The 17,308-nt window shown below is 53.1% G+C and overlaps 1 protein-coding gene across 2 annotated transcripts; it reads right to left on the reverse strand.

Annotated features, from left to right (window-relative positions):
- Nucleotides 1-1,474: 1,474 nt before the first annotated feature.
- Nucleotides 1,475-16,916, reverse strand: C25H6orf132 (chromosome 25 C6orf132 homolog). Of its 2 annotated transcripts, XM_075775913.1 has the most exons (5): nt 16,674-16,916; nt 11,920-12,035; nt 7,232-7,307; nt 3,988-6,889; nt 1,475-3,659 (listed from the first exon to the last, which is right to left on the reverse strand). In XM_075775913.1, the coding sequence occupies exons 1-5, from the start codon at nt 16,816-16,818 to the stop codon at nt 3,554-3,556; spliced, it is 3,345 nt and encodes a 1,114-aa protein (XP_075632028.1). In that variant the 5' UTR covers nt 16,819-16,916; the 3' UTR covers nt 1,475-3,553. The 2 variants fall into 2 exon arrangements, with proteins under 2 accessions (XP_075632028.1, XP_075632029.1); XM_075775914.1 differs by lacking the exons at nt 11,920-12,035; nt 16,674-16,916 and adding an exon at nt 7,985-8,272.
- Nucleotides 16,917-17,308: the final 392 nt, after the last annotated feature.

The raw sequence follows: 17,308 nt of genomic DNA on the forward strand, positions 1-17,308 counted from the left end.
ATTTATAGAAGCAGCACAGGCTGAACTGCACCAGCTCCTCTGTCAGCCTGCCTAACCAGCTGGGCATGGGGTGATGGGGCAGCTAGGGCTAGCTGCCCGTTCATTCCTTCATCGGGCTTCTAAAAAACACTTGAATTGCCACAGGGTTTATATCAACCCCCAGTAAGTAGGAACTGGACCAACCGCTAGGTAAGCTGACATTCAGCCTGTTGCCGAGGCTAGTTTGAGCTGTTTTCCCATCCTTTTAATCTTCCAGGCAAAGATCTTGCAGTAGACAGACCACTTAAGCAATACGAAAAAAAGTCATACCACACATGTAATAAACCAATACATCCAGACATATTTAATGCAAGAAGGTGGAGTTCAAGGCACTCATAAATAAGAGACTTTGTTCAACACTTTACAAGTAAAGCTATCAGTTATACTACATTAGCAGGTACTTTTGAGGAAGAGGCATCTGCAGGGGATAATGTAAATTGTGCCAAGACTTGAATGACCAAACTGCTAGAGAGGGCTGAAGTGGGAAGAATCCCATTGTCTGGCTTCAAGATTGCATTCAGTGGTAAAACTGGGCTATACGGTAGGTTGGTTTGCTCCATTACTACCCCTCACTTTCTTCCTCCTCTATTGCTAAATTTATATAGTGAAACAGCAGGGGTGAAGGAGCAGAAACAGGAATCCAAGTGGATTTTATCTCCATGCTGTCCTGACAGTTACCTGACCAGGGAAGAGGGAGCTCTTCCCCATCCCTGCAGCCGAGAGGTCCTTGCTCTTCGTTACGGATTTAATCTTCTCCGTGCTTCGGCTGCCAGCAGCTCTGACAGTGGTTTCTTTGTGCAACAAACAGTTCCCAATGGCCCCAGCATAAATGTCTAGTTGTTACTGCAATACTAGAATTTTGCTTAATGCATTCCAAAGAAGGAGGGATAGCCCAAAGTGTTTAAAGAATAGACTAGTTCCACTGCTTAAAACATTCATGCTAACCAGTTTTACAACTGTGAGCAGAGTCCTACCTGATGTAGTTGCAGCTTAGTGCACTATGCATTCCCAGAATGGGGCTTCTTTGAATGAATAATGGCTATTTCATAAAACTGACCTAAGTTATCATGCTTCTAACATTTCATATAAAGAGATACACCTCTGCCAGAAACAGGACGCTCCACACTACGTAACACCATATTACAACCGCACATGAATTGCGTTGTCTGGGTGGAATAGCAAGTGTGAAATTCAAAGCAAGTGCCACCATTGGCGTTTCACATTTTGGTCTAAAAATCCCAAAACTTATGTTGGGGATACACTCAAATTTAGGAGAATTCTTGAGGGAGGAAATTGTGCCCATTTCTGGGCAAAGTCAATCTTGAAGGCCGAAGTTTCCCAACAAGCCTTTAAATTTAAAACTGCTTTTGTGAATTAATTTGCACTTATTATTTTGAAAAAAGTATCAGGAAATAAAAAGAATTGGGTTGCAATATTACCAGAGAGGCTTCTTTGTTTTGTTTCAAGTTAAACTGGTGAAACTTCATCCAATACTAAAATGTGACCGTGAAGCCACTCAAACAGGATCACTGCTTTACTTCTATAGATAAATAAGAATCCTTAAGATGCTCCTCGCATGGACAAACTGCCATGTTTTGTGGGGGGGAATATTCTACATGACAGTGGCACACTTAAATACCCAGATAGTTACTCCATAGTCTCTTTTCTCTCTAAAGATTTTTTAGAAACCAACACCCAGATATTTAAAATGTTATTTCAATACTGGCTGGGGTGAGCACGTCCAAAAGTCTTCCAAGTCACTGCGAGTCACCATTTGAATTAGCTATCAGACCGATTATGGTACTTGCTTTTTCATTTTATTCACAGCAAAGTAAAGTTCAGAATACTTTGAAGCTGCTGCAATATTTGAAACAGCTGTTAAATTATTAGATAAAGTTGGAAATAACATAAAACGTAGAACGTCAAAGACATACATTAATATCAAGGTAACTCTTGAGAATTCCACTGTGAAGGAAGATTTATCACTGAATTTTGAGTTGAATTGTAGAGCAAAATCTGTTTACATGCACACATACACACATGCGTGCGACACAGGATAAGCTGGAGTGGAACGAATGATATTGTATGGTATTGAAAATAGAAAGTGCTTCCTATAAAAATAGACTAATGTCTCAAAGTGCTTTTAGTTTGTCAGTGATTAGAAAACATTCTCTACAAGTTTTTACACTTATCTTACAGTGACTTTCAGCAAGTTTACTTACGAGGAAAGTTACATATTTCTAATTCCAGGAAGTTGGCTATTCAAAGCTTTGGTCAGCTATCGTGAGACTGTACTGCTCGCTCCGTAGTACAAAATAACCCCTTTAAGGCTGCTCGTCTCTCCTGCCCCACGACGTAGCAGGGCCGTGCTCCCACACCCAGCACCCAGACAAGCGCTTTGGGAACCAGCGGGAGCCAGGTCCCTTAGGTACATCACTGCAGACCTTCCACACACCAGGAGCATTAAATACTCTACAAATCACACTGAAATGTAGCTTCTTAGTCCCCCAAATGAGACAGACTAAAGCCAAGTCTCAGTATAACAGTTTATGAGGGCTCCTTGGCTTAGCTTTTAGAGGTGGGGGTTTAAGTTGGTCCAAAGTAGCAGGAGAGCCCTGGAGGAAAGCACCACCAGCACAGCACCTGGGCGAGTCGCTGACGCCCACCAGCTGACACAAGAAAAGAAGGATTGCTCAATGTCTTAAGCCTCCAAAGTGCTTTACAGCCATCCATCCAGGGCTCTCAGCCTTCTTCCATGAGGAATAATTACCAACAGAAACATTTACAGTGACCAAAAGGAGCAGGAAAGCGAGGGTCTGCGCTCCCGAAGCCGCTGCCCCCCACGGTCACTCCCTGGAGAAGGGGGGCTCAGACCTTCGCGGTGGAGCTGCCCCCGGCTCGGCAGGACAGGCACTGAAAGCCAGGAGCTGGTTTTAAGGCATCGGCATAATTGATTTGCTCAAGGCTGTTGAAGGAGGTGGGGACAGAGGAGGTTAGGATCTAAACATCCTAAACTCTATTTCTATCCCATTGGCCTCACATTCTTATTCTAATTCCCCTACATTTAGCTATACACTGGCTAGCTTCCATTACGCACATCTCCCAGCTAGTTTCTCCCTACTCCCAAGCTTGTTGGATTTAAACCAAACAAAATAAAAAACTGAAAACAATCTCTCTAGTGGTGATGCTCTTTCAAGAGAACTAAGGATGCTTTTTGACTTTCTTAGAAGACCTATCAGGCTGCAATTTTGAAAATAATTAAAGGGGGGAACAGAAGGAAAACCGTGTTTGCTCACATAACAAGACAGCAGCCAGTCCTCTGTAGTAACTACTCTCCATGACAGTCTTTTGAGAACAGTCCAAGACCCAGGTTTGCTCTCCGCCTTCTCCGTCAGTAGTTTCAAGCAGGGTTGGGACCATCCCTGGTACCCGTGGAGAAGGAGAGGACCAACCCAGGCACCTCCTCATCCCTTCCCAGCCGAACGAAGGCAATGGAGCAGCCCTGCGGACAAGACTATCGGTGGCCGCTCTGGTAGGCGTAGGAGATGGGCTGCCGTGCCCCGGGCCTGACCGTGAAGGTGTTGGTGGGTCCGCCGTACTGCGAGCTGCCGTGGGCAGGTCTGGAGGGAAAACAGTGTGGAAAGCCACTGAAAGGAAACTCTTTGTTTTTATTCAATATTGCAATTTTAAATTTTTTTTTTTCCTAGTGGAGCAGGGCAACTTTTGTTGCCTCATGTCTCCATTCAGCGACGCGGAGAGGAGAGGACGCTGGGCATTAGGGCTGGGAGGAGACCCCAGCCTGGAGCAAGCACAGCCAGGCGTCCAGTGGCACCGCATGAGCCAAGGGGCACTGACTTCTCTGGGGCCAGCCCAGGGCCCAGCCCTCCTCCTCTTCAAATCAAAGGGACGCAGAGGACAGGGAAGGGGTCAGCTCAGGGGGACACATACCTGCTGGCTGCCACCACACCGGTGGGCGAGAACTCCCCGTTCTGCCCCTTGTACTTGGTGTCAGCCCCAGCGCTGCTGTACGGCGTGGCTTTCCCAGCAGCATCGATGGACGTCCGCCTGCCCTGCGCGCTCGTGGGACCATTCCTGTGGGCAGAGCTGAGGCGACGGACACCCTCCCCTGCCGGGGAGCTGTACCCCCCAGGGCTGTAGGCAGAGAGGACACCCGTGCCCCGGGGAGCTGCGGCTGCCCGAGGGTAGGAGCTGTCGGGCTCAGAGACGTACAGGCGCTTCTTGATAAGTGGGCGGGGGTTTGGGCAGCGGCTGAAGTAACCGGGAGAGCTGCTGTAATCTGGGTACTGGGGTGTGAAGTCGCCATTCCTCCTGCTCTTCTCTGAGGGCAGCGGGGCTGGCAGCTCACGGCTGGCCCCGTAGCCACGACCGTAGCCGGGCCACCTGAAGTACCGTGGCGCCTCCGAGCCCCGGCTGGAGTCGGGGAAGCTGGGGCACTTGCAGTTCTCCTCCTGACTTGGGAGGGACCTCTCAGCATCATCTACCTCATCATTGCTGAATTCAGGAGGCGGAGGGATAATCCCATAGTCCAGCGCCGTCTCCCCATTCTCCTCCTCGGGCACGCCATGGCGGGGCGGCCCAGGCTGGTTCAGCTGCCCGGATTCGAGGAGGCCCCGCAGCAGGCTGGAGGCAGCAGCCCGCCGGTGCCCAGGGAGGCTTGGGGGCTGCGCCTCACCCACTGCCCGCGCATCCCGGCCCTGCTCCGAGGAGCTGGAGAAGGATGGGGGTTTGCTCCGTCCTGCCCCTGCCGTACCTGCCCCAGGCGGCCGGGGCACCACAGTGAAGGAGTAGGGCTTGGACTCGTGGCGGTAGAAGCTGGTGGAGGTGGTGTCCGACAAGGCGCTGCCAAGTTTCAGGGGTGGCTTTGCCCGCGGTACAGCTCCCACCTCACCACCCTGCCGGCCCCGCTGGGCGCGCTGCCGGGCTGCCAGGAGCAGTGCCATGGGGGACCCCCGCTCCACCCGCTCACCTGTCACAGGGTGGATCAGTACCTCCTCTTGCCCCACTCCTGAGGTACCTGGCGGGCTCCTGGCCGAGCTTGTGGGGCAAGGTGGTTTGGCTGAGCTCGAGGCACAGGGCGGTTTGGCCGAGCTGGCCCCAGCCCGGTGCACTTTGTACTGGAAGATGGCTGCGTTGGGCTGTGGTGCTGGGCTCTGTGCAGGAGAACTGGGGGGCGAGGGGGAGGTGGGAGCAGGGGACTCCTCCACCGGTCCCTGAGGTGTGTCTGGGGGGCTCACACTGCTGTTGAGGGACCCAGGAGCAGGCATCAAGTTCTCTGTGGCCTTGCCAGTGACAGGAGCAGGATGGTCCTCATGTCCCGTATCATCCTTCTCCACCACAGCTGCTGGTGCTGGGAGCGGACTTGGGGCTGGTTTTGACAGCACCGATTCACCTGCGTCAGGGGGGCTCTTCCTCGCGTCAGGGGGACTGCCACCATCCTTGGTGCCCTGCTTCTGGTTGCTGAACCCCAGGACAGGTTTCCCTTCTTTCTTCAGGGACAGCACAGCTTCCAGCTCGTTCCTGATTTTCATCACACTGCGGGTCTGTGCAGCAGGGCTACTCTCCAGAGCGGGGACCACCGCAGTGGGAGAACCCCCCTTGGCAGCAGGGGGGCTGCTGGGCACCTCTTTCTTCTTAGTCTCCCCTCCTGTGGGTAACCGCACATCATTCCTGGCAGGTCCGGCAAGCTGGGGCCCACCAAGACTGGGCTCATGGCTGCCAGCACAGTCGGTACCGCTGTCTGCAGGCCGGGAAGCAGCCGGCTTCTCCGGTGGCCTCTCCTCCCTGCGTGGGGAGCGCAGAAGGGCCGAGAGCTCATGTCGCAGCCTGTTCAGGTTGCTGGCGTCCCTCCAGTCGTTCTCACAGGTCGGGTAGTCTGGAGGAGGGAGGTCCAGGTCGTTGGCACAGAGAGATTCGGATTTTGGAGGAGAGTCTCTCTCTGCTGTTTTTGGCTGGGGAACCTTCTCCATCTCGGAGCCTGGCAGCGGGGACTGGCGACTGCCAGGATTTGTCCCATGGCTGAGCCCTGGACCCGGCTTGGGGCTCGGCAGCGGAGGTGTTGGCACAGCCAGCTTTGTGACAGCCTGTCTCAGCGGAGAACTTCTTTGCTCGGCTTCTCCTCCTGCACGAGCCTTGGCCGCGGGTCTTATGGTGAAGCAGGGCGGGAGGGGAGGCCGGGCGTGAGGCTGCCTGGGGAAGGGCTCCTGCCGGATGGGCTCACTATCCTGCACTGGGATGGAGGAGGAGCGGGCTGGAGCCGGAGGGGGCACCTTGAAGGACCTGGGGAAGGTGAGGTGGGGCTCAGGGCAGTGCTTGGGCTGCAGGCTCTCCTTTGGGGCAGCTGGCACCCCAGCCTCAGCAGGGCAGAGCGGCCCCTCGGCATCCGCCTGCCTCGTGTTCAGCACTGTCTCGGACTTCCACTTGGAGATGCCGGTGGTGAAGGGTGCCGGGGCCCGGCTGAGCGGCGAGGCGCCTGGTGGGGCCGGTGGGATGAAGTCTGGAGGTGCTGGTGTGCTGGGGGAGGACAGGGCAGAGGCTGGAGGTGGTGGAGGTGCCGGAGGTGCCATGGCAGGGGGTGGTGGTACCATCTCAGGTGGTGGTGGCACCATCTCAGGTGGTGGCGGTGGTGGTGGCGGCAGCATTTCGGGTGGTGGAGGGACTGGCGAGGCTGGAGGTGGTGGTGCAGGTACTGGTGCTGTTGGAGGGGGTGGTGGGGGTACCGACGGTGGTGGAGGGATGTCTTCATCCAGGTCATCCCCCTCGAGAGCCTGTGGGCGCAGGTCCCCCACCGAGCTGTACATTCGGTAGTTCCCATTGATCTGGGAACCAGAACCTGCCAGGAAGAGCGAGAGCACAGCAGCGTGAGCACCTTCTGGCAGCACTGCGACGGCCAGCATCGCCTCTGGCCAGCTATCCTCCTAGGAAACCAGTTTATTTTGCTCAGCAGCTGTCTAAAGCTTGCTGAACTGTAACAGCCACTATGCCTCACCCCTTAGAAATGAATTAATTTTCAATGACTTAAAAGAATAATTAATAGTAGACTCCATTTTAGCATGAAAGTCTCATGATCAGTCTGTCTGCTCCAGAGCTTGGTACACACATGCTTCCTTCCCCACAGGCACAGTACTGCTGAGCACTTAGCACCATCCTGGACTCAGCAGAGAAGATCCCTTACCAAGAGCTGCCTTTTCCTCAAAGTCTTCTGGCACTGACGGTGTCGGCACAGCCACCCCATGGGATTCTTGGGCATTCTGCAATAGTTGAGAAAACAGAGCTGTTAGATTTATGCCCAAGGTATCAGAGCAAAGCGCTGACAAGCAGGCCCTAGCCTGCACAGCTGGTAATTTGTCTACACAAACAGGAGCCAAAGGGATCCAGGGCCGTTTCTGAGACATGGAGGTCCCTGCGGTAGCTGCTGTTGATGGTTTTTAAGTGATCAAGGTTGCACAAGCCATGGACACAATTCGCCCGTGCTAGTCAGGTGCAGAGGGGCTGGAGAGGAGCACGGCTATTTCACATCAAACTTAGGTCCCCCCAACCCACAATCAGCAGCACCGGTTTCTCACCATTCACGTACCAAGCAAACATAATAGCTCCCACGGGTTTTGCGGGCATTGCTCTCCAGCAAGCACTGCCAGCTCACGCCGCAGTCACGTACACGCCACGCTGAAGTCGCAGACAGACTTCCAGCTTTTTGGGAAACTGGCACCAGCATATCTGAACACTCTGGGGAAAACAGCTACTTGCGTGGTTTGTGTTTCACTGCCAATTACTCCCTTCACATTCACGCTGAAAACTCAGCAGTGCATTTAGCTGGTACAGGACCGTGCAATTTAGCAGCCTACACATTTACGAAGATGCTTACAGCTAGGGCACTTTGGATAATTACAGCCACCCACCGTGAGATATTCATGGCACGATGACTCACCCAGAGTGCTGACCAGGGCTCCTGCCTCGTCCCCCTGCCAGAAGCAGAAAGCCTCTCCTTTCCTCCAGTGACTCACCGCTAAGATTGCTCTGCAGAGGGACTGGAACCGCTCATGAAACCTGCACTAACGCACCCATGTCCAAAACACAAACGGATGCTGAATCAGGCTGTCAGCACAGACCTAAGTGAGGCAGTGGACTGGGTTTTCACATACCAGCGTTGGGAGAGACCCAGAGCAAAGAAATAACGCTCCATGAGCAGCAGAAGCCCGTAGAGCCCATGGGCAGTGGTCAGGGACATACCGCCCCGTTCCCAGGGTCCACCCTGTCGCACTCCTACTCACCCCAGGTAGCTGTTTGCATTAGCTGTTAACAGCCCCTCGTACAAAGGAAGCGTTATCCTACCATCAGCCCCCACCGCTCAGCCTGGTGGTGTTCTGCATACAGAAGCCTAGATAATGATTGAGCCCCCGTGCCCTTTGCCTTTCACTGCCGTTATCACTATTTTTACAAGAGATTGCCATAGGATTCCAAAGTCTCCTTGATCAAAGGTCAAGCTGGGCCCATACAGCCAGCCCCATCCAGGGCTCAGACAGCACATTAACACGCTGCCCTGGGTGTAGGGAGTTCAGGAACACGGGAGCTGCTGGGGCAGAGCTGACTTTAACAGCAGCAGCCTGGACTCCTTCTGAAGAGTCCTGGAATCCCCCAGCTTTTGACAAAATAAGAAGAAAATACACATTTTGCTTGCAAAGTCCTTCACCCTGCAGATGACCAAAGATCCTCTAAAACCACAAGGGAATGAGCCAGTTATTGGTGAGCCAGCAGAGAGCGAGTGGGAATTCACATTCCTGGGATTGTGCTGATGGAGAAGCCAAGGTCTGCTAAGGCATCAGGACAGATCTGTTAGTGGCAAAAGATCAGACTCGGTGAGCCTTCCAGCCTCATCCAAGACCTTCTTACTGGTCCCAAAGACACAGTACAAGGCAGTGGATCCTTAACTTCAGCTGAAAGCCAGAGGCAAGACAAAGGCTAACAAGAGGCACTTCAAGAGCCAATAATAAAATTGTCCAGAGCAATGAAATACCAAAAACCACAAAGAAAAAAAAAAAAAACCAAAACAAAAAAAAAACCAAAAAAACCCCCAGCAGTTCCCATCTGCTCTGGAAATTCATTGCTGCCAGTCTCCAGAGCACACTGAGGAGACCGGCTCATTTACAGGGAAACAAAGATGTCTGAGCACTGAATTAAAAGTAACATATGCATCACATGTTTGGATAGGAGTAGAAAGGGAACAGCAGTTGGAAAAGATCTATGCAAAGCTGGAGGAAACAGGCCATATTTCATAAACAAGCAGTAATTTTGGACATGTTAGCAGGTCCTAAAAACTGGGCAAGCCTGTTTCACACCAAAAAAACTTCTGTTGCAGTTGTTAATGCTCAGCATCTCTCAAAACCCACCCATCCTCACGTCATGAGCTGGCTTTTAAAATGGAAAGCATCTCCAGTACGCTGCCAGTCTGCAGAGATGACTGGAAAGATTGCTTCCCTCTGCTGTGTTTGCTAGGGGTGTGACAGCCCAGCCAACCTCCCGCTGATTCAGAGCGGGCTGCGCTCAGGGTGGTGTGCCAGGAACCTGCATTTCCAGTTTGTGGTACCTGCATCAGATTTGCGTGTGCCGAGGATCCCACTGGGGGGAACTTTCACTGTAACCACCAGGAATTGCTTTTCAGTGCTGGAACAGAGTTAGATATCCCCTGGCCCCAGTGGAAGGCAGCCTGCCTGTCCTCACAGTCCCCAGCTCCCTCCGTCTCTTGGGAGCCCACACTTCCCACCCATTAAACACGCCAGGTTTGAAGCTCCCTCTTACATAAAAGGCACCAAAATACAACTGTTTAGCATCTCAGGGTCTCGGAGAGGACCATATTCTCCAAATATGAAGCGCTACCCCCAAACTCCTCGTTTTGAAGCAGAACTAGGGAAGTCTGGCGGTTAACTAAAGGAATTTATCCCCCTTCTCCCCAGCTGCCAAAGCTCTGCCTGCACCCGTGGTGCCCGGGAAGCCGGGTGGGCAGGAGGACGTGGTGGTAGCCAAGAGGCAGGCAGCAAAACCCCCTCTCCTGCAATCCCTGCTCCAACTCAGCTCAGGATGGCCAAGGGCCGGGGGTTTGGGGGTGGGGGAAGGAAGGAAGGAAGCTGCTCGGTGTGGGGAGAGCTGCCAGGCACACGAAGCCCGGCGGGCTGGCTGCCGGGCAGGGTGTGTGCATCCTCCTGACTCACAGCTACGCTTCCCAGCCTCCCCCCGCCCCGTGCAGGAGAGCGGGTGGGTGGAAAGAAAGGGTTAAGGCGGGAGGTGCAGAACAGCCCAGTGCAAATATGTAATGAGGCAGCAGAAGTGTCTGTGCCAAATCAAATCACAATCAAACCTAATCAAAATAATGCAAATATCCAACACAGATTGATCCTTAAAAACGGTTCTTATTCCTACTAGTTTCTTCAGTTAAACCTGTTACTCTTGGAGGAGAAGCACAGTGAGAAGGACCCTCACAAGGGTGACTGAGGGGACAAAAGCCCCAGGGCTGGCTGTGCTTCTCTGGGCAGCAGGAGAGCACCACGGCTGAGGTGGCAGCCCTTAGTATTTATCCCAGGGGCATTTGTGCTGTTTATTCCTCTGCCACATACACTTCCACTAGTAAAACGTTTGAAAGCTCAAAAACTATGCAAAAGGCCAGTTACACCCTAAAAACCCCATAATACGAGGTGAGAGCTGTGGTCGTGCACCCAAGCCAGTGCTACCGGAGAGGAGTTTCTCAGGCACCAGTCCTACGGTTACTCAACTGGGAGCCTGGGTGAGATTTTTCACCTGCTGTGATCTTTCGGAAGGCATCACAGAGGGCACAACCCCTGCGTAACCCCATAACTTCCTAATTATGCTCCCAAACAGATAAACTCCCTCTCCCACCCCAGTTGTCCTCCAAGTGACACCTGCACAACCCCGTTGACTCCTAATTGCACCCTGGTGACAGCAGACCAGCCCATTTTCTGCTGAAGGTGATGGCTGCTCTAAAGGACAAGGATGTACGAGGAAAAACATCCCTTCCTCTCAGAGAGAATTTCCTTGTCAAGACCAAAGGCTTTTAAGTGTTTTACTGTCTTCACTGACCTTCAGTGACCTGCATGTATCACTTCAGATCTAGCTACTGCCATCTCCAAAATATCTCTGAGCAATCATGCACTCCGCTGTTCTCCTTAGGGGATAAAACCTTTGGAAAGGTGTATTACAAGGGGGAGGAAAGCTTGCTCAGCACACACAGCAGCACAGCATCAAAGTCAGCAACCACCACGTGTGGCTTCTGGAGTCCCAGCTGGGTGAAAGCCATCTCCAGGCCGTCTGTGGTCCAGCTGTGTTGACACTTGCTGCTGCAGTCCCTGCATCCAGCTGCTGCTGCAGCACTGGCAGCTCTGCAGGGAACGATTCCGCTCATACAGAGATTGGAAAAATCAGCCTCTGCGCAGACACCTGCTGCATCGCCTCCTCGTTCCTCTGCTGCAAACAGGCCACAGTTTTGCTACTGCTGTCTCCAGCAACATGCCTGATCCAGAGAGATACTGCCAGTAGCGGTTAGATAAAACGCAGTGCAAGTCAGATCTATCATCTACATGCTCAGCAATTTTTTTTTTAAATTGAAAGTACAAGTCTGATGATGCTTATGTCTCTCGCCTGAGATACCTTATGTATCTTGCCTATGTCCGACACAAGCCTTGAACTCAGATCACCTCCTAATCCCTCGTATCCAGCATTATTATAGAGTGGTTTTGCTTTTCATTTATTTTCTTCCCTCAGGTAAAGGATGAGAGCAGCAGCCAGCCCAACTGGTTCTGGGCACCAGTTACACGCGCTGCCGTAACAAATCCCAGTGACGAGGCGGATACTCACAAGGGGTAAGAAAGTCAGCAGCGGCCGGACTCTCGGACGAGGTTTAAGCGTTGCTGTGCCAGAGTCAGTCACTGTCCCAAAGCGATTGTCACCATAATACACTTCAATCACGTCACCTGCAGGGAAGAGAAGACTGTAAGCAGCAGCACTGTGTTTGAGGCAACAGGAAAAACAACATTGGGCACCACCTAATTTTAAAAAACGCTGTGAAGAATTTGCTGTATCAGCTCCCAGGAATGGGCCAAACCCATCAGATTCTGAGGAGTATTTGGGTGTTTTGGAGGCGAGTTGAAGATGGGGGAGAAAGGTCCCAGGCGAGCAGGACCCCCGGGCAGGCGCTGGCAATGCTGGCACACACCTGCAAGGTGCAGAGAGCCTTCCCAGAGCTCCAGACACTGGAGTTAAAGGAGCACAGATGTCAAAGTCTAGTCTGAAAGGCTGATTTCCCATGGTAGCTAACTTAAACTTACCTCAGGAGGGTCAAAAGTTAGCACAAACACTCAATTCACTCCCCACCCAGATCACGTTTAGGGAAGGAGAATGCTTCAGGAGCAAGTGGAGTGTCTCTTTCTAGTGCCGCGAGGCTCCGACCCCCAGGAGAGCGGGAGCGGGTCCAGGGCAGGTGCCCAGAGGCGACACAAACCAGCTCGTAAGCACGGGCAGGATCTCATCTTGGCCGATCGTCAGCGGCTGGAATCGAGGGGGAGGAGGCAGCAGCAGAGTCTGACCACCAGCCACGCCAGCTGGAGAGAACGCTCCTGCCCTTCCTCGCCTGCCCACCGCTCTGTGGGCAGAGCGGTCGCATCAAAGCGCAGAGTTAATTACAGGTTCTTTGCTCAGCCCTATCACGACAACAGGTCCTTGTCACTTATGCAGCGGAGAGGGGCAGCGGAGGCGCCCCTGACCCCTGGCTGCCCGCCGGCTTGTGCCGAGCGGGACCAGGGTGAGCGGAGGGGAACACCTCGCTGCACCGCTCGGACACCGCGATGGAAAATGGACACGCAGGGGCTTCCCAGGGAAGGTTTTCCCCCTCCGTGTATTGCTGCCAGCAGCTGAGAGCAGCGGGACGGAGGTGCCACAGCCGCTCTCCCTGCTGCAGACAGACTCCACCAGCGCCCGCAGCATCCTTCTGCTTGCTGCCAGAACGATTTGTTTCTGACCCCAATGCAATTGGCGCTGGAGGACAAATCGTGCTTGCCACAACACTCTCACACTTCGGCCTGCCTCACGGAAAAACGCTCTCAATGTCTTCCCACAAAACACTACTACGAATGGAGACGCTATGGCAGAAAGGAGTCACAGAGTTACAAGCAGGAGAAGCCATCAGGTACTCCTGGTTCCCAGCCCTGTGCTTTTACCTTGAACCACACCTTTTGGGCAGGTTTGTTTCTGACAGTGAATAAAGCTCATAAAATTAGTTTAATTACGTTCTTTGTGTCTGATTAACAGCATGAATTAACAAGCAGAAGCATTGAAGCATGTAAACCCCACCTTGGCTGGAAGGAGATACACAAATAATTCGTAGCCAAGGAGACCAACATTAAAGAAAATATGAAGGTTTGAGGAAGGAGGGGGGGGAAAGTGAGCAAAACGGCTGTGATCAGAGCGAAAACTCTGCAGGAGTGTTCCCACCTAACAGATTTCAACAGTGGTTTCAGTGAGAAGAAGCAAACAACCTCCCCCTCCGCCCCAAACAACAAACACCAAAAAGTAAATAGGGTTGGGGTTTTTCTTTTTGCCCCCACTAAAAAGTTTGGAAGCAGTCCTCAAAGCTGAGCCCGTGCTAAAGCGTGAAGCACACAAACAGTTTCTGTCAAGTATCATACGGCAATTAAAAGCGAAGGAGCAGAAAGGCGCAGGTTGTGTAAGCTCCGTGCACACACGAAGGGGCTGGGCTGCCTTTCTAAGCCACCGAAACCCACGGGCAGCGCTCACCGAAGCAGGACCGCCCGGCCGAGAAGCCGGCTGTGTCCTGGAGTCCCTGACCGGCCCCAGCCAGCGTCCCCACTCCCTCCTGCACGTCCTTGCTCCCGCACAGCCCCTCGCTGGCCCGAGGCAGACCCCATGCCCGCCATCCGCTGCCTGACCCGATGGCTGGGGTCCCCAACCCATCACGGACTGCCACGGCACGTAGCGTGGTTGTCACGAAGTCTCTGCCCTCCTTGGACAAGGCAGAGATCAGGCAAGAAGCTCCCAAGGAAACAGAGTTTTACACCAAGTTTAGTGAAAAAATGAGGAGGGCAAGCAAATGCTTGCGTGTGTGTTCCCACAGAAGAAAAACACTTCCATGAACACCTGGAATGAAGAACCTGACCACGCCAGGGGCTGGGCATGAGCTACCACAGCCTCTGCTAAGTTATGGGTTTGGAGGCAGATGAATTCACACAACCTTGAAACATGCCACCGAGTCCAGCAAGCACGTAAGCTCTTCCTTTCTCCTGCCCACTATACCACAAGTTACCCTGGGACCCACCCCGGACTATCCATCATGCTATCACTGTCCTCACGGTCAGTCACGGCTTCCTCTCCCTTATCCCAAACTTCTCCCACTACAAGGGATTCTTTACAAAATAGACATTTTCTTCAGCTTTCAAAACACTACTCAGCCTGCGCTTGAGTGTGGTCCTAGCAAGAGTTTAACACTTCCCTGCCTGCGAGGGGCCCAAGCGCAAACAGGAGCTGCTGGAGTCCCAAGGACAGCAAAGATGCCAGCAAATTATTATTATTTTTGCATAACCCCCTGGGTGACCCCACATTTGGTGAGCAAGCAGCAAGAATTAAAGCCAATGCAACATCAGAGTTTGGATTCAGACAGCTTTGTGGAGCAGCGATAGAGTAGTTCAGAGACTTGAAATGATGAGAGTTTTATATTAAACAAGACACTAGGTAAACTCAGTGAGAAACTGCATTAAAGATCACAAGGTCTTTGATCCTAGATTACTAAGCATCGCTAACCTGAATGCATTTAATTAAAGTAAAATGAAATGCTTGTAGTTGTGTTTTCTTTGCTAGATAAACAGGACTTGCCTGCTAAGAGCCTGTCACCGGTAAGACCTGTGCTCTGCCAGCTTCGTTTCCTGGAAGGAGGGATCAGGAAACATGCCTTTGGAGGCTGTCAGAAGCAGCTGGCCCCGACTAGACTTGGGCCATTTTTTGACATTCAGCCTGTCCTGGAGACATTTGTGTCCTCTCAGTCACGGCAAATAAAATAAGCAATCTGCAAGAGACGTAATGGAACTTCCTCCTAGTGCAAGGTTGCATCACCTGGAGTAGGCGTAGCAGGTTTGATGCTGGGGTATCCACAGCTCACAGCGAGGAGGCGGCATCAGTCACTATATTCAGGAATCTCTGAGTCAGTGACATGCAAACCTACACCCATTCCACGTTGCTTAACTTGTGTTTACTTTGTATGAAAAACTAAGGTGGGGATTAGCAGAAGCAGTGGACTCCTTTTGGCAGCAGCAACGGCATGAAGCGATGCAGCAAATAGTCACGAAACAAGGCCAGGGACGGGGCTTTATTGGGTGAAGCACGCCGTTCCTCGCGACGAGCCCACCCCTCGGCACGCATTACTCCAAACGCAGGCACTCCGCTTCGGTGTGTCACACTACGCTACACAAATTAAATTCACGATATAAGTGCCAAGAGGATGCTAAGGAGTGATTCAACAGCTTTTATTTATGCTCAGATTTCAAGCACTCCTGGCTCTTACTTTGCAAGCTGATCCGCACAGCAGTTCCCCACACCTGAAAGGAATGCCTTTGTACTGCAATTGCAGCCACGGAAATCAGGCTTGTAATAAGCAGACACAGCGACTTTTTTTTTTTTTTTTAAAATCCAAACCACATCAGAGAGAAGCTTGAACCCTCCTCAGATTTACGACAGTTAGAAATCAGCAGTTTTCCTTTTGTGTTTAGGAGTTGCATGAAACTCTCCGTCACATTTTCATTTTATCTTAGTTTCACCAGCTCGGCCTTCAGGGTGTAACCACCTCGCAATAGCTTTAATGGACAACGCTTCACATCGCACAGCTCAGCAAGCAACGTCTTCCATTTTTAAGCTTGGAAGCGCTTGCTGGAATCTTACAACCACCAAACTTCATCCACAAACTGCTATCTTTTATCTACCTGGCTCCTTTACTATTAATTTGGCTCCCTCCTACATGAGCCTCCAGGGCACAGTATTGCAATTAAAACCGCAAAGAAACACAAATAAATCCTGAGGAATATGCAACCCTCAACTCCCCCCCCCCCCCTCGCACACAGCCCTTCGAGAAACAGGTTTACAAGTAAATAACCAAAACCCGGGCAGAAGCGGATCAAACACGGCGTGGGAAAGAGCCATTGGAAGCAATAAAAGAGATTCTCAACTATTTCTCGGCCTGCTTTAGTAAAGTTTTTAACCGCCCGGAGCAGATCGCAGCCCCTGAGAGCAGAAGCTGGTCTCAAGCAGCTGGTGCGGAGCCTTCGCGCCTTCCTCCGAGGGTTCGCTCCAGCTGCAGCCCGCGGGAACGCAGGTTTGGACTCGCACTGTTGTAACCCAGCCCCACCGAACGGCTCCCGGAGTTTCCCAACCGGGCGGTGAATAAGCCACCGCCGCTCCCCGGCCCCGGCCGACCCCTTCGTCCGCCGGGACCGGCCCCTTCCCGAACCCCCATCACGCGTGGCCGCACACAGAGCTCCCACGCTTCCTCAGCGAGCCCCGGGACACAGCGGAGGAGGAGGAGGAGGAGGAGGAGGAGGAGAGCTACTGACCGGTGCCACCCGCGCTGTCCGAGGTCACCTCCTGCGTGAAGATCCAGGGCGGGTTGGTGGCAAAGAGGGAAGCGGCGGCGGGGCTGGCGTGGCGCTTCCCGAAGAGGCGGCTGAAGGTGCCCTGCACGGAGTGATGCTTCTTCATCCTGGCCGAGCCTGGCGCTGCTCGCCGGGCATCCCCGCCGACGGCAGGCGGGCGGGAGCGGGGCCGGGGCCGCTGCCACAGCGGCTGCGGGGCGGGGGCGGGCCGGGCCCCACCTTCGGCCCCTCCTTCCGCCCAGGTGCCTCCCGCCGCACCGGGCCCCGCCAGCCCCGGGGCCGCGCAGCCGCTCCCGCCCGGCGGAGGAACACCCACCCCCACACACCCCCACACCCCCCCGCTGCCCCCGCGGGTCGTTACAGCCGGCCCCGGCCCCGGGGGGCTTTGCCTGGAGCTCGGCTCACGGCCCGGCCCCGGGGGTCTCCGTGCCGCTGGCAGGAGCCGGGCTGGCTGTCAGCCCCTTCCTGCTGCTGGGGCAGACGGGACGGGAAAAAATAGAATAAAATAAATAAAATAAAATAACCTCGAGGGGCCGCGTAGGCCGCAGTTTAAATGTAGCCGAACATCTGATTCCCCTTAAAAAACCCCAACACGA

The sequence above is a fragment of the Balearica regulorum genome, chromosome 25, assembly GCF_011004875.1.
Source record: "Balearica regulorum gibbericeps isolate bBalReg1 chromosome 25, bBalReg1.pri, whole genome shotgun sequence".
Lineage (NCBI taxonomy): Eukaryota > Metazoa > Chordata > Aves > Gruiformes > Gruidae > Balearica > Balearica regulorum.